This window comes from Amblyomma maculatum, chromosome 10 (assembly GCF_055883805.1).
Source record: "Amblyomma maculatum isolate TAMU_Amacu chromosome 10, ASM5588380v1, whole genome shotgun sequence".
NCBI classification, from domain to species: Eukaryota; Metazoa; Arthropoda; class Arachnida; order Ixodida; family Ixodidae; genus Amblyomma; species Amblyomma maculatum.
Genome location: NC_139353.1, coordinates 42,063,072 through 42,089,065, shown reverse-complemented (window position 1 = coordinate 42,089,065; position 25,994 = coordinate 42,063,072). Strand labels below are relative to the sequence as shown.

The 25,994-nt window shown below is 44.6% G+C and overlaps 2 protein-coding genes across 2 annotated transcripts in view; one reads left to right on the top strand and one right to left on the bottom strand.

Moving 5' to 3' along the window:
* Positions 1 to 4,697, bottom strand: part of LOC146176271 (cyclin-dependent kinase 20-like) — a 36,411-nt gene extending 31,714 nt beyond the window's left edge. The window contains exons 1-3 of the mRNA XM_084581281.1: positions 4,433 to 4,697; positions 4,306 to 4,342; positions 3,872 to 4,060 (exon numbers count right to left, since the gene is read on the bottom strand). Of these exons, the coding sequence (XP_084437407.1) occupies positions 3,872 to 4,060; positions 4,306 to 4,342; positions 4,433 to 4,581 (375 nt within the window). The 5' untranslated portion in view covers positions 4,582 to 4,697. The remainder of the gene's footprint in view (positions 1 to 3,871; positions 4,061 to 4,305; positions 4,343 to 4,432) is intronic.
* A 400-nt stretch (positions 4,698 to 5,097) lies between these two features.
* LOC146176270 (poly [ADP-ribose] polymerase tankyrase-like) overlaps positions 5,098 to 25,994 on the top strand; it is a 76,617-nt gene continuing 55,720 nt past the window's right edge. The window contains 7 exon segments of the mRNA XM_084582588.1: positions 5,098 to 5,439; positions 6,823 to 6,936; positions 8,857 to 8,954; positions 11,692 to 11,997; positions 16,430 to 16,692; positions 19,051 to 19,173; positions 24,389 to 24,553. Coding sequence (XP_084438714.1) covers positions 6,856 to 6,936; positions 8,857 to 8,954; positions 11,692 to 11,997; positions 16,430 to 16,692; positions 19,051 to 19,173; positions 24,389 to 24,553 — 1,036 coding nt within the window. The 5' untranslated portion in view covers positions 5,098 to 5,439; positions 6,823 to 6,855.

Below are 25,994 nucleotides of genomic sequence, written 5' to 3'. Positions count from 1 at the left end.
TCCCGCTTTCCCGAGAATAGCGATTCCCGCGGACTTGCTTGCACGCTTTGCATTTTTCCACCATTTATATCTGTATTATTTGGACATGCAGTATAGAAAACATCTGTCCTCAATAATTTCACTGCTTTCTTTGCATGGATCTCTAACTAGCCTTTGGCTAAGGATCCAGGCAGTGATATTATGTATTGCTTTGAAGAAATGATAGAAAGAAAGAAAGAAAGAAAGAAAGAAAGAAAGAAAGAAAGAAAGAAAGAAAGAAGGAAAGAAAGAAAGAAAGAAAGAAAGAAAGAAAGAAAGAAAGAAAGAAAGAAAGAAAGAAAGAAAGAAAGAAAGAAAGAAAGAAAGAAAGAAAGAAAGAAAGAAAGAAGAGGGGCTTCTTAACAGGAAGCTACTCCGATTTGCACTCTCCGGCGGACCGGCGAATAATGTTTTCGCTGGGTGATTACAGCTTTTACTCTTTTATTCTGGATCAGTTATTCGTTGATAAAACAGGATCACGGCAGCGTACACCGCCCTTTAAAAATGAGAAGAAAGGGAGGGGGAGGCAATCTCCGCCGTTAAAAGTTTTCTTTACTGCTGCTCCTCCTAAAACGCACGCACGCACGCACGCACGCACGCACGCACGCACGCACGCGCACACACACACACACACACACACACACACACACACACACACACACACACACACACACACACACACACACACACACACACACACACACACACACACACACACACACACACACACACACACACACACACACACACACACACACACACACACACACACACACACACACACACAAAACCCCGCCGGGGTGGCGCAGTGGTTACGGCGCTCGACTACTGTTCCCAAGGACGCGGGATCGAATCCCGGCCTCGGCGGCCGCTTTTCAATGGAGGCGAAAAGCAAGGCGCCCGTGTGCTGTGCGATGTCAGTGCACGTTAAAGAACCCCAGGTGGTCGAAATTTCCGGAGTCCTCTACTACGGCGTCTCTCATAGCCGGAGTCGCTTTGGGACGGTAAACCCCACGAACAAACGCACACACACACACACACACACACACACACACACACACATATATATATTCACTCACCCCTCACTGACATGCACTTTATTTGTTGCTTACTTGATCACTAATCGTTTCGAGGGGCGGCGTGGTTAATCCTGAATCCAAGGATCCCGGGGTCGATTGCCAACTCGGTCTTCTGAGAGTTATCTGGCGTTTACCGCTGTGTAAGTTTCCCTTAACAATATCACGTGACTCATTAGTCGTTACGTCACACAATCTGCCGACCAATCATCGCTTGCCTATGTCCCTTGCCAGAGGCACGAATACGCTCATGATTTTTCGCTCACAATGGCAACTACATCGCCGCCTGTCCTTTTCTGCTGAATTAAAGGCATCGTTTTATAAAGAGGAGACTGTAGGAAAATAGTGCCAGAAAGTTCGTATTAACGTGGGACTCTCAACTTGATACAAAGATTGAATATTTGTTTTCCTTTGTAAGCAAGCTTTCTTTAGCTTGATAAACCATCACGAGATACCGCTATATAATCCATGCACATTAATAACTATAGGAGGTATTCACTGAGGCCATACTACCGTCACGTCTTGTCCGCCATGTCGATGGTCGTCGGTAGCCTAGGCGCGTGTCGGCTCGCGTATCAGGTGCCCACCGTATATTGGAAGTGATCCGTAAAGCTCTATCAAGCTTTTAAATACTTCTACATCCACTTTTGTCGCAGAGCCCTTTGTAAGCATGGTGGCTGCAGCGGTATTTTCCTGCTCCGGGACATAACAATTAACACTGGGCCCGTATATTCCGGGTTTGCGTCGTTTTCGAAAGTGTCGCTATCTCCCCGACCTCGAGTCATCTAATTGGTGGAAACGCCAGAACATAACGTTGCCACCTCTTCTGGTTCCGTAGTGGCAACACCCGGTTCCGGCGTTTCGACCAATCAGATGACTCGAGGTCGGGGAGATACACATCTTGAAGAGACAGCGCATTATTAATAGCCCCAATTCCAAAGTTAGCGTGACCGCGAAACGGGTTTCTAGTGACGGTATAGTCGGCAGGGTTTCTAGCCACCCTATAGTCGGTAAACTGCCGATCGAAGCTTTCACAGACGCTGTTCTAGCTTAGTAAAACGAAGCATCTCCGTTGCCTAATTTAGGTGACAGAAGTATAGAGGCTAGTCTAGCCTCTATAACAGTAGGTAGAGCAAATACTGCCACGCGCTCGTAGCAAAAACGGTATTTCCAGCAAGAACGCTTTGCAAATTTAGTGTCGGCAGCGTAGCTCTGGTTGAAATGCACATAACCTAGAAACAAGGTTCGCAACAATGCGATTACCCCGCCGGGGTGGCGCAGTGGTAAGACGCCCGACTACTGTGCCGGAGTTCCCGGGTTCGAACCCGACCTCGGCGGCTGCGTTTCGATGGAGGCGAAACGAAGTGGCGTCCGTGTGCTGTGCGATGTCAGCGCACGTTAAAGATCCCCAGGTGGTCGAAATTACTCCGTAGCCCTCCACTACGGCTCCTCTTTCTCTCTTTCCACTTTCACTCCCCCTTCCTCCCTTCCCTTACGGCGTGGTTGCGGTGTCCACAGAAAACAAGTGAGACAGTTACCGCGCCTTTCCCTTCCTATAAATAAATCAGTAAGGCAGCGGAGGTGGCTCAGCTACAGAGCCAGTAGCCGGCCCGTGCATTTTCTTTTCCTTTTTCCTACAGCCACAACAACAACAACTCATCATTTGCGAGTCGATAGAGGTGACAGTTTGCGCTAGCTAAGCGATCAGACACTTCGCAATTACTCACTTCTAAAAACGTCGCCCCAGCCATCGACACCCTCACGTACGCGACGGATCTTGCTTCGCCCGCTTGCCAAAAAAAAAAAAAAAAAAATTAAAACGCTTTCATGGATTTACGCTTTAATTTATTCATCTGCCGCAAAACTTAAGATCGCAGGTCTCGATGTCGGTGAATTCAACGCGAGGCAGTGGTTTGTTGTACGCTGCACACCACCACGAAGTTATCGCAGTCGTACGAGTCGATATTTTCACAAAGTCGAAGCTTTCATGCCCCGCCGTAGTGATGTAGTGGTTAAGATGGCGGACTACTGTGCCGGAGTACCCGGATTCGATCAAAACTGCCGGCAGCTGCGCTCCGATCGAGGCGAAACGGAGAGGCGTCCTTGTGCTGTGCGATGTCAGTGCACGTTAAAGAACCCCAGGGCCCGTGTTCCGAGTTTGCGTCGTTATCGAAAGTGTCGCTATCTCCCCGACCTCGAGTCACCTGATTGGTGGAAACGCCGAAACATGATGTTGTCACCTTTTCCGGTTTCGCAGTAGCAACACCCGCTTCCGGTGTTTCGACCAATCAGATGGCTCGAGGTCATGACGCAAACTCGAAATACGGACCCAGGTGCTCGGAATTGCTCCGTAGCCCTCTTACTCCCCTTTCTCTCTTTGCACTTTAACTCCCTCCTTCCTCCCTTCCCTTACGGCACGGCTCAGGTGTCTATAGAAACAAGTGCGACAGACACTGCGCCTTTCCCTTCCTGTGAACCGATTATTATTGTTATAACCTTTTATCGCAACCGTCGTTTTGCTTGTTCCACGCAGCCCACAGGTATATCCCCTCACTCGCGCGGTTTTCACTGGCGCAAGCAGCAATTTTGGCACCCACACGAATCACGAGTTGAATACTGCGGCTGATTTCAGCATCCGCCCCCACACGACCACACACATGGCGGCGCCGGTCGCTAGCGCCTCTTGCGGATGACGTCACGTAAATACCTCCTATAGCGGCGTACCACTTATAGCGAAAACAATAAAAAGCTATACTGTATTATCAAGTCGACCATACCCTATGTAGAATTCCCATAGTGTGGCAGTGGTCCAGGCCACAGAGCAGCATCCGCATACAACACTTGACATGCGACTCGGTCAGTGGACGTTCAGGGTTGTGGATAAGCGTGGATAGGTTGCAGCAGAGCAACTCGAAGATCAGCAGGACGCCACTGCTACTGGCGATCACCTCGAGCAACGACACCACCTCCATGTTTCCGGTAAGCAAAGAAAACAAATCATATATAGACGTAGCCGGCAAGACCCGCAATTGCGCAATGCACTTTCTCCGGCTCGACGTGAGGACGTACAGTACGTTCATCAGTTCAGTATACGGCTTATCATAATGGATGCCTAGGAAAATGATCATTGCGAGGACATTTTTTTTTTTATATGTTTCGAACTGGAGAACTTTGTGATTACTGAAAAAGCTGGAGCGACATATATACGTACGTTTTCGTGCTCCAAATGTTGTATGGCCTTAATTTCCCTAGATGCGAACAGGAAAAAAAAAAAGGAAATAATTCAGCAGGTAAAATTGAGATATATGAGAATTGCAGATAATTACGGAACACGTTACCTGAGCGTTGCGCAAGGCAGGCTGTTGTTAGCAGCTCTGTGCGGAATTTTCTTCACAGCCACAACCCTTCCAGTCAAAGAACACCGCGCTTTCAGAACCACGCCGTGTGCACCTTCGCCGATCCACCCGAGCGCCTTGTAATTCTCCATCGTTCATTTACCTCGGCAGAGCACATATGCCTTCAAGGGAAAATAGTTGTGTACACAACGTTGCTATGGCAGTGGAAAGCGCGCGTTCAGTTTTAAACGAGGCCAGTCGGATCCTCAGCGAGAACTTCCGATTTGAGAGGTTACACGGTGATGTTTAAAAAAAAAAAAAAAAAAGCGACGGAAGAAGAAAATATCGAATATGGTTTTAAGTTGCCGCGGCTCTTTTCACTATTTGCGCTTAAAGATCATATTTGTAGCACTCATACTTCAAGTTCTCAAGGCCATGCATCTTGCTACGCGAAACGAATTGTCCGCGCAAGTTTCTGCTTTTCGAATTTATTTCAGCATCACAAATAATCCACCGCAAATGAATTAGAGGGCTCACGCTCTTCGTTCATAGCGCACACACCATTACATTTTAGCTCCCGCCTCTGTTGCCTACCACGCTGTGCTGCTACAGTGCAGTGTAGATGTCGCTAGTCACAAAAGATGATTCCGACTGCTCCAGCCAATCAATGACTGCGAAGCCATCTCCCATTTGTTTGGTGTTCGTGCATGAGCGTGTGATATTTGGCGGTGACCGCAAATCCTGATGAAAGCCCGTATAACGGGCCCGCTGGAAAGAGATTTGTGTCCTCATGACTTTCCCCAGCGTGTCGACGCCGTTCAACGCCTGGCGTGGCGCACGCGACTGCCTGCGTGCTGAATGAGGAGAACCGGCTTCTCTCGCAAACATAGCCGCCGCTCTTCTAACATGGCCGACATGACGGATAACCAGGCAGCGATCCGGAGCGCGGCAGTGTCGCAGGTCGGTCTCTGAGCGCCACATCGTTGCTATCTGGGCGGCGAAAGTGTGTGGTAAGTGGCCCGTTTCCTGTGACGCGCAGTGTTCGGTGCCTCCGTAGCGTCGAAGACAGCGACCGGCGGTGTGCTCTGAAGTCGGAGCTCTGAAGCACCCCGTAGAGCCGGAGCGCCGGTACGGACCGACGCGTTGACAAAAAAATTTCGCGGACTGGCTAACCACAGCAGACGCCGCTCGAATGACCCTTGGCTGTCGATGTGAGCAACTTGCGCTAGCGCGCGAGCAACTTGTGCACAGAGCATGTAAGTTTACGCGAGTGTACTTTGCCGCGTAGACTGTAGTGGAAGGAAAAACAAAAAAACTGAAAAGTAAAGGAGCGGATGTCGAGCCAGTCGAACGCCGCCGCTTCGCAAAGCGCGCCCAACGCTTAGGCCTAGCGGCAATGTTTAAAGGTTTTTGAGGAGTTTTGGTGAGGCGTGTCGAAGGGCAGCAACGTCCGTACTGTGGATAGCGTGTGTAGAGCTCGGCGCTCGTGTTTGACGCGCATCTCATGCGAATCCAAAGTTTTGTGCAGTTGTGTGCGTGTGTTGCGAACGTTGCCCCATCGGCGAGACCCCCCGCGTTTCGAGTTGCCCGCCCGAAGTCATCTCAAGGGGGGCTTCCTAACAATTCATCTCTTGGGTACCGTTAATTCGAAGCGCGCCTTGCTGTTTCGTGGCGTCTCGGATTTGGGCAGGGTACAGCGCACGCAGCGGGTCTGCGATGGTGGCTCGTCCTGTTAGCAGTCATTAACATTCTTCGCGGTCACTCGATGTTCTGACCGTGTGTGGAAATGCTTTTCTTCGCCGTGCGCGCTTCGAGCAGCAATCGGTATGTAAACACGAGTGCAAAAGGCACGTGCATACGCGCCGTGTTTACGGCACGCTTTCCATTTAATCATCCTGCTTTTTGTTGCTCGGCCGCTTTATAAATTGTAACAACCTCGTAAAAGCTGTTCACATCTCCTTGCGCCGCCCTTTTCTTTCCGACTATTGTTTGGGTTTTAATTTGTCTTTAATGAGGTGTCTGTATGCTAAAACATGTAACAACTTCTCTAGGCAAGTGTTTCAAAAGTTTTCTTTAATAAATATCGCGACTACCATAACGCTTTGGGCGTGATCACGGTGCCAGTACCGCAAGCTGCGCAGCCGAATGTGATTGCGAGTGACAAATCAGAACTTGAGCCCATTCTCCTATGAAGTGACAGAAGAGGGGAGGGTAGTACATACGAATAAGCAAGTTAACATGTTTGCACATTTCCCTTAACAGAAATCTAAAAATATCAATGCTTTGATATGCATGCAAAACCTAGTGCTTGAACCATTTATTTATGGATTTGTGCGTCAACGTTTAAAATGGTTGGTCTCTCACTAAGTTTCTTTTTTCATTGTGATTCCCAGGGGGCAGTAATCAGCAGCTGAAGCCAAGAAAGCATGGAGCCGGCTACAAACGGTTGCAAAGATGGCCCGACTCCGCTCATTGTCCAGAACCATTCCGAAGGAGCACAGCAGCAGGTCAGTGACCTATGCTGGTACCTGCAGTAAGCTCCCGAAACATGTGGAAAATAGTGTTCTGACATCCATTGCGCGGAAGTTAGTATGTGGCAAATTGTGGCTACTAGTGTGGTGGGTGCAGTATTTTGTGTGGACACATTTATATCTGTTCGTGGCCATACTTATTATACTTTGCAGAATAAATAGAGCAATGAGTAAGGGTGGTTACATGTTAATTGTAAACATAAAATGCGAGACTAACGCAACAAACATGTTCATGTGCCTAGTGCTACTTGCCCTTGGAGGACGTGTCACTTGTGTAATTTTGTATTGTGAAGGTTGTGCTGATTTTGCATATGCTTATTGTTGGGTATTGTTTACTTTTCATGTTAATATAATGTAAATCTGTATAATTTGTGCCACATTTTTCACATGTAGGAAAGCATTAATGGGAGGAATATTTTAAGCAACACAAATATAGAGGTTATAATCTATGTAAAGATGTCAGTTTATGCATTTGCTATGGCTTTTCATGTCACATGAAAGTACATCACATATTTGATATTACTGCCAAATTGTATTGAGCATATTTGTTTATTTAGCTGTGGATATTTAGTTTTTCTTATGCATGTTCCAACTATGACTTGCCATAAATGGCAGTTCTAGTGCAAGCACTTTTCCTCAATATTGTCATATGAATCTGTAAAATGCCTTGGTTAATGTACAGTTCTTCGGAATACTCATGCTTTATCCATTAAAATGTTTCCTGAGGCATTCATGGTGTATGTAGCTTAAATGTTAAATATAGTTGAATGCAGTTTATAGCTGCATCTATGGTGTTAATACTGATTTGAATGGTGGGATGTGTCAGTGTGTTGACTCCTCAGCATAGCTTTTACGATGTCAGCCGATTTTATGGTTTTCAGCAGGAAAGAGGTACAGCATTGCTGTTGCATGCTGCAGCTATGTGGCTTATCTTACTTTCACTGCCTGCCATTGATAAGGCACACTCCTATGCTGAGACTCCCGCACAATAGCTTAGAGTAGCGGCAGGTGTTTTCAGTGCTTCAAGGTGATGCAAACTCTACTAACAGCGACAGAGTGATTCACGAGAATACTCCTTTTTGACATGTTTTTGACGCCCTTCTGTACTGCACAGTCAACACCAACATGCTGTGGAAGTGCCAGCTAAAGGAAGGGAATGATTTCATGTACTAGCCATGGCTGGTATTTTAGAGAAGCTTCACTGATACTGTTATGGATGTGAATGAAATATTTTGCTGGCATTTTTTTTTGCATGGGGAGTAATTACTCATTAGTAGCATGGGTACAACCATACAGCTGCAAAGGAAGACTAACACACCTTTCTCACAACCTTAGTTCACATTTGAAGGAATATTCATCCAGGTCTGGGCACAAAATTTTAGCTCTATGGCTGCTGTCAGGTTGGCGCTAATGAACATTCTTTACTCCCCTATTGGAATTTACTCCATTTTGGGGGTTTTCCTTTTTTCTTTCTTTCCTTCAGTCCCTTGGCTTTTATTCAGCTTGCACTTCACTATGACTTCTCTTGGGATACAGGAGAGAAGGAAAGAATGAAAGCATCACTATTGGATGTTTTCTTTGCACATAACTGAAAAGACACCACTTTCATTATTAGAATGAAGTTAAACGGCTTATGATTGTCTGAATGTTCATAGGACTGTTCATGTCATGCCTCTGTTTTAACCACCCTACAGTGATGTCAGGAAAAGGGGGGAAAAAAAGACTGAAGTATTTTTTTTTTTTTCTTCAGTCCAGTCTTTTTAGTTACCAGCAGCAATTGTAGACAGGTATGCATAATGTTTGGCTGTTGTCTTGGTTCTACCACCTTATATTTGATTCACTTTGTCACACTACCTGGTATGCTGAAGTTTTTGCACTTTTTTTTCACACTGTCAGGAAAAGAAGTCGCCGGAGAAGCATGCTGGAAAAGCTGCTGTGACCCAGGACACGCCTGCAGTGACCTCACGGGCAGCTCGCCATGCCAGTATAAATAGGTAAGGCCCTGTGCTCTCTTTTTCCCATTTTCTAAGTTACAATAACTGCCGTTGTTAGCATTATCCATTGACATTTTTTATTACAAGCTTCAGCTTTACGGATCTGTAACATAGTGCAGTTAAACACTGCTATTTATTTCAGTTAACGAGCGCAGTCATGAAATGGATCGTGGGCTGTTCGTACAGAAGTATCCTCGTTGTCGTCGTTGAACTGCTCTCGGCATAGCTGAGCTGGTAGAGCGCCAGATGCAAAATTCTGAGGCCATTTTTTTTTTAAATTTCTAATCATTTATTTGTCAGTGATCACTTATTTGCATTCAACGTCGCCAAACATACACACACCCATAATAAAATTCACCTACGCTTTCCCCTGGTGTTGGTGACTGTTAGCTCCTTTTTTATGCCCTAATTTAATGCATCTATGAAATGAACAACATTGCAAGGTTACAACGCAGGTAGAAGATCGGCTGCAGTTTCACTGTGCATTGGGTCCACAGTTTTTCACCTCCCTAGAAGCATATATGGGAGCAAAGAAAATGGGGATAGCTGCTATCTCTTTTTGTCTCTAGCTTTCTTCAGTGTTCCAAAACTAGAGTGCTACAGACTCATTTAATTTGCCATGCATGTTGCTTGCATGGAGCGCAGGAAAGGGCAGAACCTTGTTATGCGTTATTTCTGCGTTCATTGCTCTTCCAGGAACAACTTTGCATTTGAGTTCAGAAACTTACTTGCGCCGTTCATTTACATAAACAGCTGACCACGTTCCTTTCAGTTTTTCTTTTTACCATCAGTATCGTTTACTTCGGTACTGTCTTTTGTCAGCTGTTGGCTCAGTTTGCCATGTCAGCAATTCTGGCTGTCAGTTTGTTTCTTTATTTATTAACAGTTATTTCCGGGACTAAAGTAGGAGTGCAGTCAATTCATGCATAGTGACAAAATACCAAGAGAAGCAGATATAAGCAATCCTGTAACCAAAATATGATTGCTAGATGCTACACAAATGGTCATAAAGCAGAGACGAAAATTTATCGCGAGATATTGCTGATATCAGGTCAGCAGGTAGCTGATTCTACCTAGTCGTGGTTGGTCAGCGGAAAGAATGAATATTTAAAGCCGTCTTTAGCAGCACTGAATTCTTTGACATATGGAGTCTGTTTATTACGAGTTATGCAAGATGTGCACTCTGATGTAAAATTGCTTATCAATGCCAACTGTTTCATTTCGATGCTATAAAAAAGACGGGCGTCTAGGTTTCCAGCTAACAGAAGGGAACGGTAAATCAGCTGTACTGTATAGTTGAGCTACTGAATCTTTTCTCCTGAAAAGGGAAAACGTGAAATGTAATGCATGGCTCTGAACATGCTCTAATTCCTGTACTAACACTTTGTTTTTTGGCTCCCACGCCTTACATGCATACTCCAGCAATGGGCAGACTTTGAAGCAAACTTTGAAACTTGAAGCAAACTTTAGCAAAAAAAACAAAAAAGAGAATTTTTATGCTAAGTTACACAGGCTAGAATTTTTGTGCTTTGAAGGTTTACTTGTAATGATTTCTTTGAATAAAATTTTCATTTGTAGTACACAGGTTTTGTCGTGGGTGCCAGTGTCAAGTGTTTTATATTCCTGTAGGAGGCAGCTGCTAAAGTAGACCAGGGCCCGTATTCCGAGTTTGCGTCATTATCGAAGTGTCGCTATCTCACGTGACCTCGAGTCATCTGATTGGTTGAAACGCTGGAACCGGAAAAGGTGGCAACATTATGTTCCGGTGTTTACACCAATCAGATGACTCGAGATCGGGGAGATAGTTATACTTTCGATAGCGACGCAAACTCTGAATACGGGCCCAGTTTGCTGAAGGCGGGGTGATTTCGGAAAATACTCAAAAATTATGTTAATTTACTCTTGAAAACGCTTACGATACTTCTTTGTGTGACAGTGTTTGATTGAATACCTACAGCAGTTGCATTATGCATAGGCCAGGTGGCATTCTGAGCCATAACCAAAAATTTCTCTGTGGCCAGCAACTACCTATTTCAGGCCTTCTTTTCTTGTAGCAGCTTGAAAACACCGTCACATTGAGGGAAAACAGTTTGTTCCCCGTGGAGCTGTAAAAATTGCTTTTTAGAGCGCAGCCCTTTGGTGCCCGTTCCTGCCTTTCGCGTCGGCCGTTGGTGTTGCCCCTTGTAACCAGCTCCGCAGCCGGGGCAGCGCACACTCCTAAGTAAGGGCAGTAACAAATGTGAATTAACGGCAGTTAAACATGACTGCTATTCAGCGACTCAAGCATAGTGTCTTTCTGCTTGAATAACTGCTGTTTGCTGTTGCTTTTTTTTTTTTTTTTTTTTGTTCAGTATTGACATTTCATCACTAATAATTTCTGAACTGAGTGATAGATGGTTCACTTCCAGCTTGTTCATTGAAAACGGACAAATTGCAGCTTATTGTGGAATCTGCAGTTTTATAATAGTATCGTAGATGCTATAAGCATAGCTGGTGGCTCTTCTGAAAGGGTCGGTGGCAATCTGATTATATTAGTTTTGTTGCGAAGAATGAAATAAGTGGCATTGCATTGTGTAGCAAATGCAAGACATTTGTAAGTTGCTTCTTAACAAGTTGTCACCTCAGGCAACTTTCTCTTCAGTAGTTCTCTGCTTTCTTGCACAAGTCCAAGCTAAGCGGTGTTGCTTTATCTGGCAGTCTGCCACATTGACTGCTGTTGGCATTTCAATCTTTACAGTAAAGCATCTGCAAAGAGTGGCGCATCATCCTCAGCAACATCAGGGGCAAACAAGGCTGCACCAGCTGCAACGCCAGCCAGTGCGGCCAATGCGGAAGCTACCCCCACCTCAGGAAGCCGCCGAACACCACGAAATTGCGCCCCGAGCCCTGTCGCAGCCAGTGGACGCACGTCGGCCAAGCCATCTCCTCGAGAGTCCTCTGCCAGGCGGGGTGGGGCCGCGCCCACTGCTTCTGCACCGGCAGCAGCGACGGCAGCCAATGCTGCTCCCAGCACAGACAGTGCTGCTGCCAGCTCTCCGCCAGTGTGAGTAGCCCACGATGAGCTTACTGGTCTGAGGGATATTCAAAGTCACTCTTGCAGGCTGTTTGCTTCCATTCTGGCTTTCGGTCCTGGCTGTCGTTTATACTTGTACGCCATTTGTGGTGCCGTGAATACGAAACAAGTCTCTGTTTCCTCTTGCAAGAGGAAGAGATATATGCTGCTCAAAAATTAAAATTTTTCGCTCATGTTCATGATTGCTGGATGAGACATAAAGGATTATGTGTGCCTTTCTTCCCTGGCAGTATTTCTTCATCAGCATGCTTGTTATGAATGTCTTTGAATCATTAGACCATTATCACATAGAGTGTCTGGCACTGGTACCGTTGTGTGAAGCCTCAGGGCAGATGAAGGAAGGAAGAGGGTGGGGTAACAGGTGGGTGAGACGGAAGACCCCTCCCCTTCCTTTGGTAACAGCTGAGGGATAAGGAGGGTGGCGAAGGGGAACGGCATATCACGCAGCAGTTGGTAGTCCATTTTTATGACATGATAGTCCAGGCATGGGGGAGGGGGGACACTAGATGTTAACATATACACTACCGCATGAATCGCATTGATTGTCTATGATTCATTGGGTCTGCTTGTGGTTTGTAGACATGCGCTTAGTGCCTCTCATCTGGTGGTAGGTGGCAGGTGTGTGCAGCTACTTCTAGGAATATGTGCGGGGTGAATGAGTCAAAATTAACAAAAAAATTAAGCTATGAAATTTTTGAAAATTAGAAATCCACAGAAAATGTTTTTTTTTTTTTAGTGAGCAATATTTTTGCAAAGAATATCATAAAACCTTGTTATTTCATACCCTGTTTATTTGAAATCTTTATTGATTCAAGGGACATGCAAATTTTGCTGCAGAATTTGAGGAAGAGGATGCTTCTTCCCTAATAATTAGTCAGTTTCAAGTTTTTGTGTTCCTTGGTCATCTGCATAGCACTGTCTGCTAGTCTTGGAATTGTTTAGTCGACAGAGCGACGTTCAGGCACCACCATTTTAAAATAACTTTGTTTACAGTGCCTCATTATGGCTCAGTGATTTGGTTATTAATCCTGGAGGTACTCTTTAGTTGATAGAGTGGCAACCAGGTGGCACTAGTTTACTCTTTATTATTCTTTATTAATTTTTTTTTTTTTGCAATTTCTGGTTGCATTTGCGCTTCATCTTTGTTTGGTGTTTTTGACATGGTATCATCTCTGCGGTTGCTACTATTTCTATGCCGCGATCAAACATGATCTGTGCTGTGTCTAGTTACTCTTCCTGACCATGTGTAAAATGGGTCTGTTAAGAAAATGCCCAAGTAGAAAACTATCGTCATGAAAGAAAAGGTGTGCCTAATTGAGGAGGCAAAAAAGTGGACGAACTCCAAATGCAGCTGGTTGAAGGACACAAAAACTTGGACAGAAGCACATTGCTCTACAAAATGCTATCGACAAAGACCCAGAGAATGTGGTCATCAAGGGGGAAGAGTACCCAAGAGTAGAATAACTATTCTGGCAGTCACTTGCAGTGCTGATCATTGGAAAAGTGGGGAAGCCAAGGTGTTTCCTAAATGCGTGCATCCTTTACGGCGCTCGACTACTGTTCCCAAGGATGCGGGATCGAATCCCGGCCTCGGCGGCCGCTTTTCGATGGAGGCGAAAAGCAAAAGCGCCCGTGTGCTGTGCGATGTCAGTGCACGTTAAAGAACCCCAGGTGGTCGAAATTTCCGGAGTCCTCCACTGCGGCGTCTCTCATAGCCTGAGTTGCTTTGGGACGTTAAACCCCACAAACCAACCAACCTTCCTAAGGCTGATTTGTTGCACTAAGTAACAAGAATGCCCAGGTAACGGCAGCTCTTGTCGAGGAACAATTGTGCAAGTGAGCCACGGGAAGGTCTTGTACAACTGCCCAGCCCACTTCAGCTATTTTTCAAAGATGTACAGAAGGTAAAGAAGCCGATAAAACTGTCTGAGACCAAACAATGCAAGGCATGCCAGCAAAAAGATTCTAAATTTGAGAAAATTTGCCTTTTTTTATTATTATTTTTTATTTTTTATTTTACTTCCATTGCTTAGTGAGGTGGACCAGTAAAAATATGAGAGTTGGTAAACTCCACAGTACCATTCGGTGGCATTTTTTCTGAAAGTTTGATCGCAATAATTTTTGTTTTAGGCGGGAAAAGTAATTTTCCAAGTTGAGGCCTTGCATTCAACCACGGCATTGCTCTGTGCTTGCTGTTACTGCAGCACACTTCCCGCGAGCAGCCAAAAATATAATGCACAGAACCAGCCCTTCGCTGCTTGAATAAAATGTTGGCCAAGGCACTGCCATCTTTGATAGCAGAGAATTCCGCCAAAGAGCACGGATGAAGTGGAAATGAAAATGAAGTGGCAGCGTGAAGATCAAGACATCCCACATGGTAACAGGAGATGCAGATCAAGGCTGCTTCGAGGGTCCTCAACCGGCAGCTGTGAGGAGGGCTATCAAATGCAGCTGCCGCTTTTGGTCCGAACTCGAGCAGAGTAACTATAATAAAATACAAGTTAAAAAAAATCAAATAAAAAACAGCTGTTGCTAACATTGGGCAGCGGTGTGTGGCGCATGTAATAATTACTGAACTGTAAGCAAAATTGTTTTTTTCTTCTTAATATCTGACTGTATCAAACAAGCCACATGCACCAAATCCTTGTGCTTATAATTTGGTCTGGTGGTTATCTTTATATTCAGAGAACCTGAAAAACCTCAACAGCTGACTGCTTTCTCATGTAGGAATTGTGTGTGGCAGTTACTGCAGTAATGGGTGCGTTTAGGCTAGTTGGTTAGCCGTGTTGATCATGGAAGCGCAAAAAGAAAAATACAGACAACAGCAAAAGACACAGTGGGAAGTGAGCACTCGTGTGTTTGTCTTTTGCTGTCCTTTTTTTTGTTTTTTTGCGCTTTCACAATCAACATAATTACTGCAGACTTGAGTTGTATTTGACTGTAGCATTCGTCAACGTAAGCAGTGCAGAGCTACCTTTCAGCTGGGAAACGCTTTTTATGATCTCAGCAGTCAGAGTAAAAACCGCTCTGAATTAACGTTCCGTGTTGCATCTGAGTGAAACAGAGTTGGCCCTTAGGGAGTGTCCACTTAGGCATTTAGGGCACCATGTAGCACTGCTTGTGTATCTCCTTGACATTGGCTGTAGCGTTGGCTAGTGAAGAACAAATCATCGAGCTACGCCCCAGGACTCAACTTTGCAAAATTTTCTTGCTTAATGCAAAAAATCATTTCATTCTTTCAGCAATAGTTGTCATTGAAGGGCACTGTGCAACTTAGTGTTTCATATTTATACTAGAACCACCTCACTACTCAATGAGGTGGAATATGCATCAAGGGCAAATTTTTTCAAATTTAGAATTTCTTTGCTAGCACATATTGCGTTGTTTGATCTCTTATACATTTTTATAGCATTTTTTTACCTTCTGGACAAGCTGGAAAATTTATGTGAAGGGCTACTGGGATAACATAAAATTTGATAAAATATATTCTATCTTTCTACATGTTTTTTTGTTGTTTATATTTAAACAAAAATCTACTGCATATGAAAGTGCAATGTTTTTTTTTTTTTTTATGAAAAAGGTTTTTATAGTTAGGTATGAAAAATATGTTGTGTGTGTTTGACGGCGGTCTGCCACTGTTTACAAACTTAAGATGGTGGCCACGGCACAAAAAAAAATTTTTCCAATAACAGGCTGGCGTAACGTTCGTCATAGTAACACAATAGTATGCCCTTTCGTTTTTTTCTTATTTTAGTAATCAAGAATGATGAAGTGCGAAGTTTCTCTCTCTCTCTCTCTCTCTTTTTTTTTCGGTCGGCATGAAATGACTTGGAGGTGATACAGAAATAATTTTTGCTCTAAAGGCCATTTTCCCTCTTTAAGTTCCAGCTGAGCTTGTACAGTGTGATGTCGGCACACATTAAAGAGGTCCAGGTGGTCTAAATTAATCCCAAGTGCCTCCACTACAGTGCCTCTCATAGCCCATGATATGTTGCTTCAGGACATTAAAACCACAATATTTCTTCTTTTTCATGGTTGAGAGTAGGCAGTATGCAGATCATGTGTATTGGGGAAGTACTCTTTAGCGATACTAGTTGTCTGTAAACTGTTGTACAACCATACATTTTTGTGCCCACATCGGCTAAATGTTTACCTTTCTTTTATCCGTGACTTGTTTCTACAGCACAATGTATACTGGCAATTCAGGGTGGGGAAATTTGTAGATATATGTGCGCGGCAAGTTTGACATGCACTGGTAGTTTGTTGGAAAGTTATATCATTAATTGCTTTACAAACGAGAAGTGCATTTTTACAGCTCTTGAATGGCGCGCCTGCAGTATAACAGCGAAAAAGTGCTTGGTCCGCAGCTTCAAGTTTTCACTGTCCACCCCCACTTTTACAGAGCTGCGAAGGAAGCCGATTCCACGCCCCCAGCTCGGAGGGCTCGCAAGCGAGAGAGCCCCCGCTCGCCGGGCTCCAGCTCGGACACGGGTGGGTCAGGGCGGGCGAGCAAGCGTATGCGCCTGCAGTATCAGCCGTTCCAGTCACCGGGTACACTCCCTACGCTGGTGCTGCGCTCTGGTGGGTCATCCAAGGCTCCTCAACAGGAAGACAAGGTGGTCGTCTTCCACAAGGGGGAGTTCCTGGCAGTGCGCAACGAAACGGGTGAGTGGGACCGAGTGCCAAGGGGAGCAGCGTAGGACACGAGGCTGACGTGGTGTCCTCAGTGTATGTCAGTGATTAGACATATAAGCAATGTGCATAGGATTGGTGGCTGATAAGCTGGAACAGGAACCTAAACATACAGTGCCAGTAAATAATGTCAGGATTGTACAGGTCAGTGATATCTGTGCTTAAAAGGGGGGAATTTTTAGATAGTAGCTTTTAAGGTGTCCTGGCAGAGAGAGAGCACAGGGAAAATGGCCTGACACATGATGAACAAATAGTGGGAGGAAGTTAGAACGTTGTCTAATGGACTGAAGCCTCTCCTCCCCTTGTTTTTTTTTTTTTTTTTTTTTTGTGTTCACTATTCAATATTGAAAGATTAAAAGAAATGCCATGTTTATTCAAACCTAAGCTAGTAGCTCTTTTTTTAAGAATACGAGATGCGAAGCTTGTACGTCTGCTTAGGTTCGAGGATTTATCAGGATATAAGTCATAATATAGGATGACAACTCATTGAAACTGAAAGGATGGCACCGAGATAGCTGTTGAGGTCCAGTTTTTTTTCATTTTTTGGTGGCTTACATTCAAGGAACTTTTTTTCTTCTCCATTCATTGAACTTTTTGGTTGTCGGTTTAGTATCGAGATAGTTCTAGGTTTGAGTAAATACTGTCTCTGTGAAAAGGTATGGACAATCTAGTGATACCCATTTTGAAGGGGAAGCACATAGCATCCATGGAAAGGTTGTGGGAGTTGCGCTGTGTGCCGAACAAGGAACTGATGGAAGCCAGTGTTGTCAACCTTTGAAGGATCAGGTGCAGAAGACATTTTTCACAGCATTTTGTGTGTGTGTGAAGGAACGATATTTAAATATTTCTCTTAAGTAGTGCTACTGGACGCTCTTTCAGGAAACAGGACTGTGGCCGTAAGTGGATTTGATCTTCGGCGCAGTGAAATGTATTTGAGTCCCTTGCAGTTATGTCAATCTGGGAAACATGCTGCTGAAGGAGTTATAGCACTGTGGTTTGTCTAGCTGCCTAGACATGCTGTCATTACTCGGGATTTCGTTGCTTTCAATTCTCTTCATACATTAGGGTTCCAAAAGAAACTGCTCCTTTTTGAATCTCTTACGCTTTTGGTGCTATTTTTATGGAAAGTTGCACTGTGGAAAGCAGCGTGTTGAGCTGCTTTAGATGTCTGAAGCAGTACCGTTTCAGGTTGAATGTGCATATTGCTGCGACCCATTGAAAGCTTGTTGCTTTTAACAGTGGCTGGCATGTGGTCTTATTACTTTGATTGTAGCGTACAAAAGATTGTGTGCTTTTTGTTTTTTTTTACGGTCAGTATCACGAGACGAGACTTTTTTTTAGCAAGGTGCTCCGAGATGTATCGTGATTCGTGAATGATTCCAGCCACGTCTGTTTTATTGGCTTTTCTTCACAGACCAAGAGTTTGATAGTCTTGGACAGTATTAGTCTCAAGAATTGCTAATTGGCACTTTTCACGACCCAGAGATGCGCACCTTGGATTCGTAGCGATTTAATGTAGTCGCAGGCTACTTTGAATAGGCGTAGCATTTATTTTGTGTGTGTGCTTCATTCTTGTCATTCGAAAGAATAGTATTCTATATTCTCTTGTCGAAGGGCCATACAAATTATCATCAGTTGACTTGTTTTTTCGGTCCATATCTGTTCACCACGTTGCCAATGTGACCAACATGGTAGTTGTGCTCGATTACCATGCTGTATGCATTCTCTATTTATATGGATGCATGTCAATTATTACCACTCATAAGTGGAAAAGGGCACAATGAAAAATTGGTGAAATTTCTTTTTTTGCAATTTCAAAAAATTTCACCATAATAAACTTGATAGTTCACCAATTTTGCTGGTTGATTAGTCGGACTGTTGTATAGTTCTGATGAGTCAGAGAAACGAATTGTTGACTAGGCTGATGGTGCCCAGTGAGGCTGTTTCTACGGTTTTTTGCACATGTGCATGAGCGTTTACTGCCAGTTTTTTTTTTACGACGGACTCTCTCTCATCTCCCTGCTTTGATGTGACAGAATTAGAAATTTTGCTAGGTTAAAGTAAGAGATGAACGTCAACGGCTTGAAAGTGCTGGAAAAACTGCGATTGCGGTGATAGTCGGATGTGATGCGTGCTGTATTTCACCTTCTACTGCAGACCTCAACATTCGTGCAACAGCTTTGTGCGTGTATTAAGGACTACCAAGGCTTGTTTGGCTAACAGTATCATGTGTTCTGGATCATTGCGATTACGGTGTTACTTCGGTGGCATTCTCTCCGCATTAGTGTGAGGTACTTGCCTTCACACGGGATATTTGACACACTGTTGCAGGGAGCTTCTATGTGTGCCGCACAGCACAGAATGTCTACAAGAGCAGCAAGCGCTTCAAGATCCAGTGGCTGAACAATGACAGCGAGCCGGATATTTATGCTCCTGACTTTTACGATAGCACGGGTGAGTTTCTTCCTCTCATTACAGGATTTTTTTCATTTTGTTAGCTATATGGGCATTTTATGGTGCATACTGGCTGTCATGCACCGAACACGAGTTTTTAATTTTAGTGACGCTCAACACATTATTAAAGAAGGATCACATTATGGAATTCCCCTGCTGCTGGCATATATCTGTAGTGGGATTTTTTTTTTTTTTCCGTAGTTGAAAATTGCCTGTAACGCTGCAGGTAGCATTGAGATCATGATGAGCTTACTAAAATGCAATCGCGGCTGCATTGTTTTAGTTGTTTTAACTTTAGCGTTGTGTTGTGCCACGTGGGTGCAACTGCTGATGACAGCTAATCAATAGATACTATGTTTCCCTTCTTGTAAGCCTCATGTGAGTGTTGCAACTACTGTTCAGCTACGAACCCGGAATAACATTCATAAATTAAACTGTAAATAATTACTGGGTTCTGGCCAATTGCACAGGTTGACTAATTAGTAATGACTAATGCCCCATCTTTGAAGAATGAAAGGAACAGAGCAACAAATTTGATGTTCCTGTTAGCGTACCGGGTAGTTGGCTGACGATAGCAGTTCCTTCCATACATTCTTCACGTGAAGAAAGCTTGTAAACTTATGCTACTTGCACAGAATGCTAGGCTATCTCTAACCATTATAATACTTAACACTGCTGAATTCCCAGAAAACATAAGAAATTGCTGAATTTTTTAGTCTGTTTTATGCAATTTTTATTCTGAAAAATATTACTTCATTGGTTTTCAACTGCAAGTAACAAAAGTTAAGGAAAAGAAAAGCTGCCCCTGAGGGCGGCTTTCCCTCGGTGCAAACCATAATAATGGATTACAGCTTACTGACATGTGGTAAATTTATTTGATCCGATACACTATAACACGCTGAAAAGTGCATTAGACGCTGCTTAGTCTTAACAATGTTTCATCCTTAGTAGCCAAAATGCCATTATGAAAGTTTTGCTCTCAGGCTGGCTCAAAACGTGCTAAAAGTGCGACTTATTTTTTCTCTTTTTTTTTTGTACATTTTCCACCGTATAGTGTTGAAAATTGCAGCCAAAGCAATTACCGACTGTAGCTTTTGTTTGGCACTGGGACAGCTCAATATTTGGCTGTACGTGTTTAACTTGTAATAGTTGATATTGATACAGTCGAACCCGGTTATATCGAACCCGGATACATCGAATTTTGGTTATATCGAACTCACTGAATATCCCCTTGAAAATCTAAAAGTATAGGAAAGCCGCGTCATATATCGAACTTCATTTCACCGGTCGTTCGATATATCGAACTCCGCACCACGCACTGGAAAGTGTGCTTTCCCCAAAGACGATCGCATCACCCTTGGCCGTTTGCCGCGTGCCGTTTTCAAGCCACGTGCGGAAGGAATGAGAGGGGACAGTTCGGCGACGGCTGGTCTGGGCAGCGCCGCGCCCATTCCCCAAAGGCGCGCGCATCTGCAGTTATCGTTTTCCGCGCGCCAATACATGACGTTTGCAAGCCATGTGCGTGGGTGTGCCCATCCTTTTGCCAAGCTATCTCTCTCCTTCAGGACGCGCTACGCATGCGCCAAGCCAGCTCAGCCCGTTTTCAGACAGGCGTCAACGCTTTCTCTAGCATGTGTTGCAAACCCTCTGCGCTCGCGCCGGCTGAGGTGGCTATGGTGCCTGCGGACGTTAAAAAGCAGCAGCTCTCCCTCTTCTTCTTCTTCTTGTTTTTTTTTTTTTTTTTTTTTTCTTTTTTGCGGCAGTCGTTTATCCTTGCATGTATGAATCAACGAAAGCACGCGGTCAGCTGCTGCGATCATGACGCGCGCCCCAAGCGCGGCGTGATAAATCGAACCAGGCTTGTGCAATCGACCCATCACGGGCACTCTGCCAAGTTCGCTCCCCGCCACCGCAGGAGCTATCAAAAGATAAACGCGCCCTGACGTTATCGCTGCGCAGCATCTTGGCACGCTGCCAATGAGCTGTGGATGAGACGACCGAAACGGACTGACGCGCCATCGACATGCAAGCGAAAACGCTAGCGATTTCTGCCGCGGCAACACAGAAACCTAGTTTAGAGCTGCCGCGGTGGCTTGAGCAGCGAGAGGGACGCAGTTCCAACAAGTTTGAAAATTTTCGCTCTGTCGCTGCCGCTCGTCCCAGAGATCGCTCAATTGCTTGCATGTGAGCGAGCTGGCCTTAACGCTTTTTTTTTTTTTTTTTCAAATTCTCCGTGCAAAAGTGCAGGGTGGGTTCATTATGTGAGTGGGTTGCTGACGCGACAAATACGGTATCGTTTTTTGGCATCGTAAGTGCCGTCACAAGCCGATTTTTGTATATCGAATTATCGTTATATCGAACTATTTCGCATTCCCCTTCGAGTTCGATATATCCGGGTTCGACTGTACAATCTCCCATCATGAATACAGCTTGGAGTTGGTGGTTCAAGGGTTAACTTGGAGCCCTGCACTGTGGCATCTCTCATAGCCCCAATTCCAGCGGTCTTTCTTTCAGTATTTTGAGTTTATAAATGCATCACATTCCTTAGTCCCATCTTTGTGTTACAAAAAGAAAAAAGGTTCTCAAAATGTCAAGTAGAAGTATTTCAAAAGAGCAAGCACTGAGAAAACCAAAACAGAAAGTAGTTTTCGCCCGACTTTTGACGTCCCAGATACAGTCATAAAATGTACTGTATGCGCATGGATTAGCTAAACTGGCAACTGCAAGTTGCAACTGGAGTCACTATTTGTCTGAAGTGACCAAAGACAAGCTCAGACTTTTGTTGTGCAGCAAATGCAGAGCAAGTACAGACTGACGTGCATCCAGTGACGTCACACACTCAAAGTTGCTCGTAGAAATTTCTGCGATTGAGGCCAGGAATTTTAAAATACATTTGTGCTGCAACAAAACATTGAACCTCTGTGAAATTGCCAGCAAAATTTGAGGAGGTCGAAAAAACGACGGAGTTGGGACGGAGTCGACAAAAACCTAGCGTTGTATCGTCAGCATCCGGCATCCTCACTAGAAACTCCAGATAAAATGACAAGGTCATGATGTCACAAATCCACAGGCTCGTACGGGAATTTCTAACACTCCACGACGGTCATGCAAAATGTGACGCCAAGTGTGAAGCGTCATATATAATGCGAATTAAAAGTTGGCGTATGTTCCAAATGATGTAACTTTATCAAGAAATTGATTTCACTTGAACAAAAGTGTCGGTTACTTCAGGTTCTAGGCGGGATTTGAACCACGACCATTGGTTAGCAAGCCAGAGTCTCTACTGAGTAGGCGCCACAGAGGTCACTCTTGCACGGCTTGGGAAAAACTTGAGAGCTTAAATATATATTTTGTGGTGTTACACTTAATGTGGTATCTTACGACTTGAGGATGATGAGTATGTGTGCAGTTTGAGAGGACCACAGGCCTCTTTCACGCCATACCTGAAGGAAGAGCTTAGAGGGTCCCGAAACGATATTCGCAGTAATAGTATAACGCAAGAAATCCACAGAGGTGGTCTGTGAATATTTGAGTCAAATTTAAAAGCTTTGCATGGCGCCACTTTATTTGCAAAGAATATTTAAAGCATGCACTTGGTGACCGCTCGCAGTCAATTAGAGCAACACCTCCCTGCATACTCCCTTCCCGATGATATCATCAGTCATCCGGAACAATATCTTTCAATGCCATCAATGACAATATATAGGGGGGATGTTTCTGATAGTAAGCAGTAATGCAGCATATACAGGATAGACTGTAATAGGATAAAAATAGAACATAAATTCCTTCAGCTTGGCAAAAATAATGGCCAGACTGCAAACAGCCTGTTGTGTAACATGTAATTTAGAAAGTTCCAAGCTTCTTCTTTTTTTTTTTTTTTTTTTGTTTAGAAAAAATTATGAAAGTTGAGAGCAGTCTTTAGCACTCATTAGGTGTGTGTGTGTGTGTGTGTTTGTGTGCGTGCGTGCGCGTGCATATTGTAAGTAGTGTTACATATTTTCTCCTTGCTTTGCAAACTGTTTCCTATTTTTATTATTATTTCATATTGGTTATCAATGCCTTCGTGCTCACATGCCTCCTCATACTTTTGGCACTATCACAGCTTCTCATGAGGTGAACATGTTTACAGGCCGCTTCAGTTTGTCTGATAATCTGGCAAGCTTGAGCATATTATAGTCAAGCCCATTTATGATGCCCGACATTTACAATGAATGCTCACTTATTAGGAACGGGGGCGGAGCTACCATCAAAATGTATATTGGGGCTATGGTATTGCGTCTCGGATAAAATGAATAACCATGCTCACACCACTCTGTTACAACAAGCGGGGAGACTCTGACACACACTATCGAAGTCGAGAAATGTGCACTTCCCGCAAGTGCGATAACTAAACAGCGCCTCAGGTTCCTTATCCCAGAAGGAATTTGTCCTCCCTTCCAAAAAATGCTTTAATGTCAGTCGGGTGCATGTAAATAGCCCAGCAAGGTAAAGCATCTAATATGGAAGCAAAAGAGGGGTAAGTGTGAGAAAAAGGTGGCGTTGAAAGGGAAACCGCCACCCACGGCCAGTGATCAATCACCGTCGCCGGAATACTAGTCATGAGATTGCCTTAGGTCCGGGGGGGAGGGGGTGGGGGCGTGGCGTGCGTGCCTCGCCGGCTGAATAGGATTTTTTGCCTTCTTTGCTGCTGAAAGTGTATATAGTACATCCCGTATACGAGTGTGCTGCGGTAGCTTCACTGCTGCCTTCTGTCCAGTGTTGAAGGGATGAATGGCGACCTACCACAGAGTGCCTCAACCACTGCCACTATTATTGCATTTATAAAGCTGCTGGTGTCCAGAAAGTCTCTCTGCCAGGAGTATGTGAGCATGCTGGAGAGCTTAGAAAGCAGTTTGATAGTGTGTGTAGAGATGTGCACAAGTGACTTCCCGAAGAAAAGAATGCCACTTTTTTTTTTCTTTTTCGGCTGAAACATGCAAGTCTGCTTACTACGAATTTCAAATACTAATAATAATGAGGCTTCTCAAGCTCAGCTTAAGGAGAACTTTGACGAGTGTTATAGTGTGACAGAGAGGCGGCTCATCGTGGATGCATCCGCAGGCTTGAAGAGCTCTTGACCTAATTTGGTGTGAGTGGAGAGATTTTATTTTGTTCTCTGTTTGGGGAGCAAGCTGACTTGAAATTCCTTGCTGCCTACTGCCGTTGCCACGTGCAGATTTTGAGTGCGTGCTGACCAACCTGCGGATGCGTCGCGTGGACAAGGGCCGCTACCTCTTGCCGGACGAGGAACGCAAGCGCACGCTCAATATCCTGCAGAGGGCCCTCAATGTGGAGAATGGTATGGATATTCCAGATCCTCGGCAACTAACCATGGACGGAGGTTTGTATTCTCGGTACACTGGTCCACCCGTTCCTTCTTCCAAGCTGCTTCCTCCCTCTTTTTTTTTTTTTCCCCTACCCCTTCTCCTGCTGTTTCTCTCCCTCTCCATGCATCCCCCCCGTTGGTGTGGTGTGTGTGGTGCTATGTGTGTCGGATGGTTTCCTTCTTTCCTCCCTTTCTGATTGATCCGTGTTTGGAGACACCTGGCACTTCCCGCTGCTGCCGCTGCACTCCCTTAGCTGGCCTCCTCTGACTATGCCTCGGGTGCACCCGGTCCTCTGCTCCCCTAGGCCTGTGCCGTGGCTTTGTGTTCATCCTGCTTGCAGTGGAACCCCAACCTGAGTATCTGTGAAACCCTGTCAGGTTTTTTCGAGGCTGCAGCCGAAAGTAGCGGTGGCACTTTTGCCTATCTGAGAACAGACCTGACTTATATGGGATGGGGTCATAGAGATTTCTGTACAGTCCTGTAGTAGTTACTGCAGCTCCCTGTCAGTGCTATACCACTACGCTTTCAAGTGGAGTGCTTTTGAGAAAAAAATTGCAAGATGTTGTAGGCCTCTGTGTGAACCACAGTCTCTTAAAACCAGAACTATAGTGTGTCAAGCCAATTTGGATAATTTGCTTACACCAGTGTTCGTGCTTATACCTTTTGGCTGCAATCCAAGAGAATGGTGGATACGCTGTGAGCTTGAAAGGTCTTGCATGAATGTGGCATGACATCAATGTTTTCAGTCATTGATTTCTGTGTGTCCTTTCATGCCTCCGGTGCAGTTGTCGTGTGCTTGCTTCTTAACAGCTGAAAGGTTCCATGTTGGGACAGTTGCTACGTTGCGCTATTAGTTTTACGTTGAAACGATAGTGTTGGGGATGTTAGTGTGGCTTGCTCGATATTGGACTGGAAATTGTGAGGCGGGAACTTCTTTTGGCGTTTCACATTGGGAGGAAAAAATTTATTGAGATCTCGCATGCCTTTTTTTTCTGTCATTGACACTCCATGAGTTGTTAGGGGGATGAGTAAAATCTCGTTACAAGAGACATAGTTACATGGTTTGGTTGGTTTTCCTATGTTTTCCATGTTAACAACATTGTATACAAGAGACATGGTTACAAAAGACACTCTATTACTAAGGACAGCTTTTGCAGGTTCCTAAAGTAACTTCACTATTTATAAGAGACACAATTAACCCAGGGAACCGAGGAGGAGTGCCTCTTCTTGACTGGGAAGTTAAAATGTCACTGTTGTTTCAGTCACACACAAATGTGATGACAGTGCCTAAAGTAATAGAGATATTTTGACTTCCTAGTCAAGAGGAGGCACTCCTCCTGGGTTCCTGACATATTGCGACAAAAAAAGGACGCTGATATAGAACAGAATTTAGCTGAGGGAATCTAAACTGCCACACATATGAGTTGGTAAGTATTTTTAGTTACAAGCATGGGA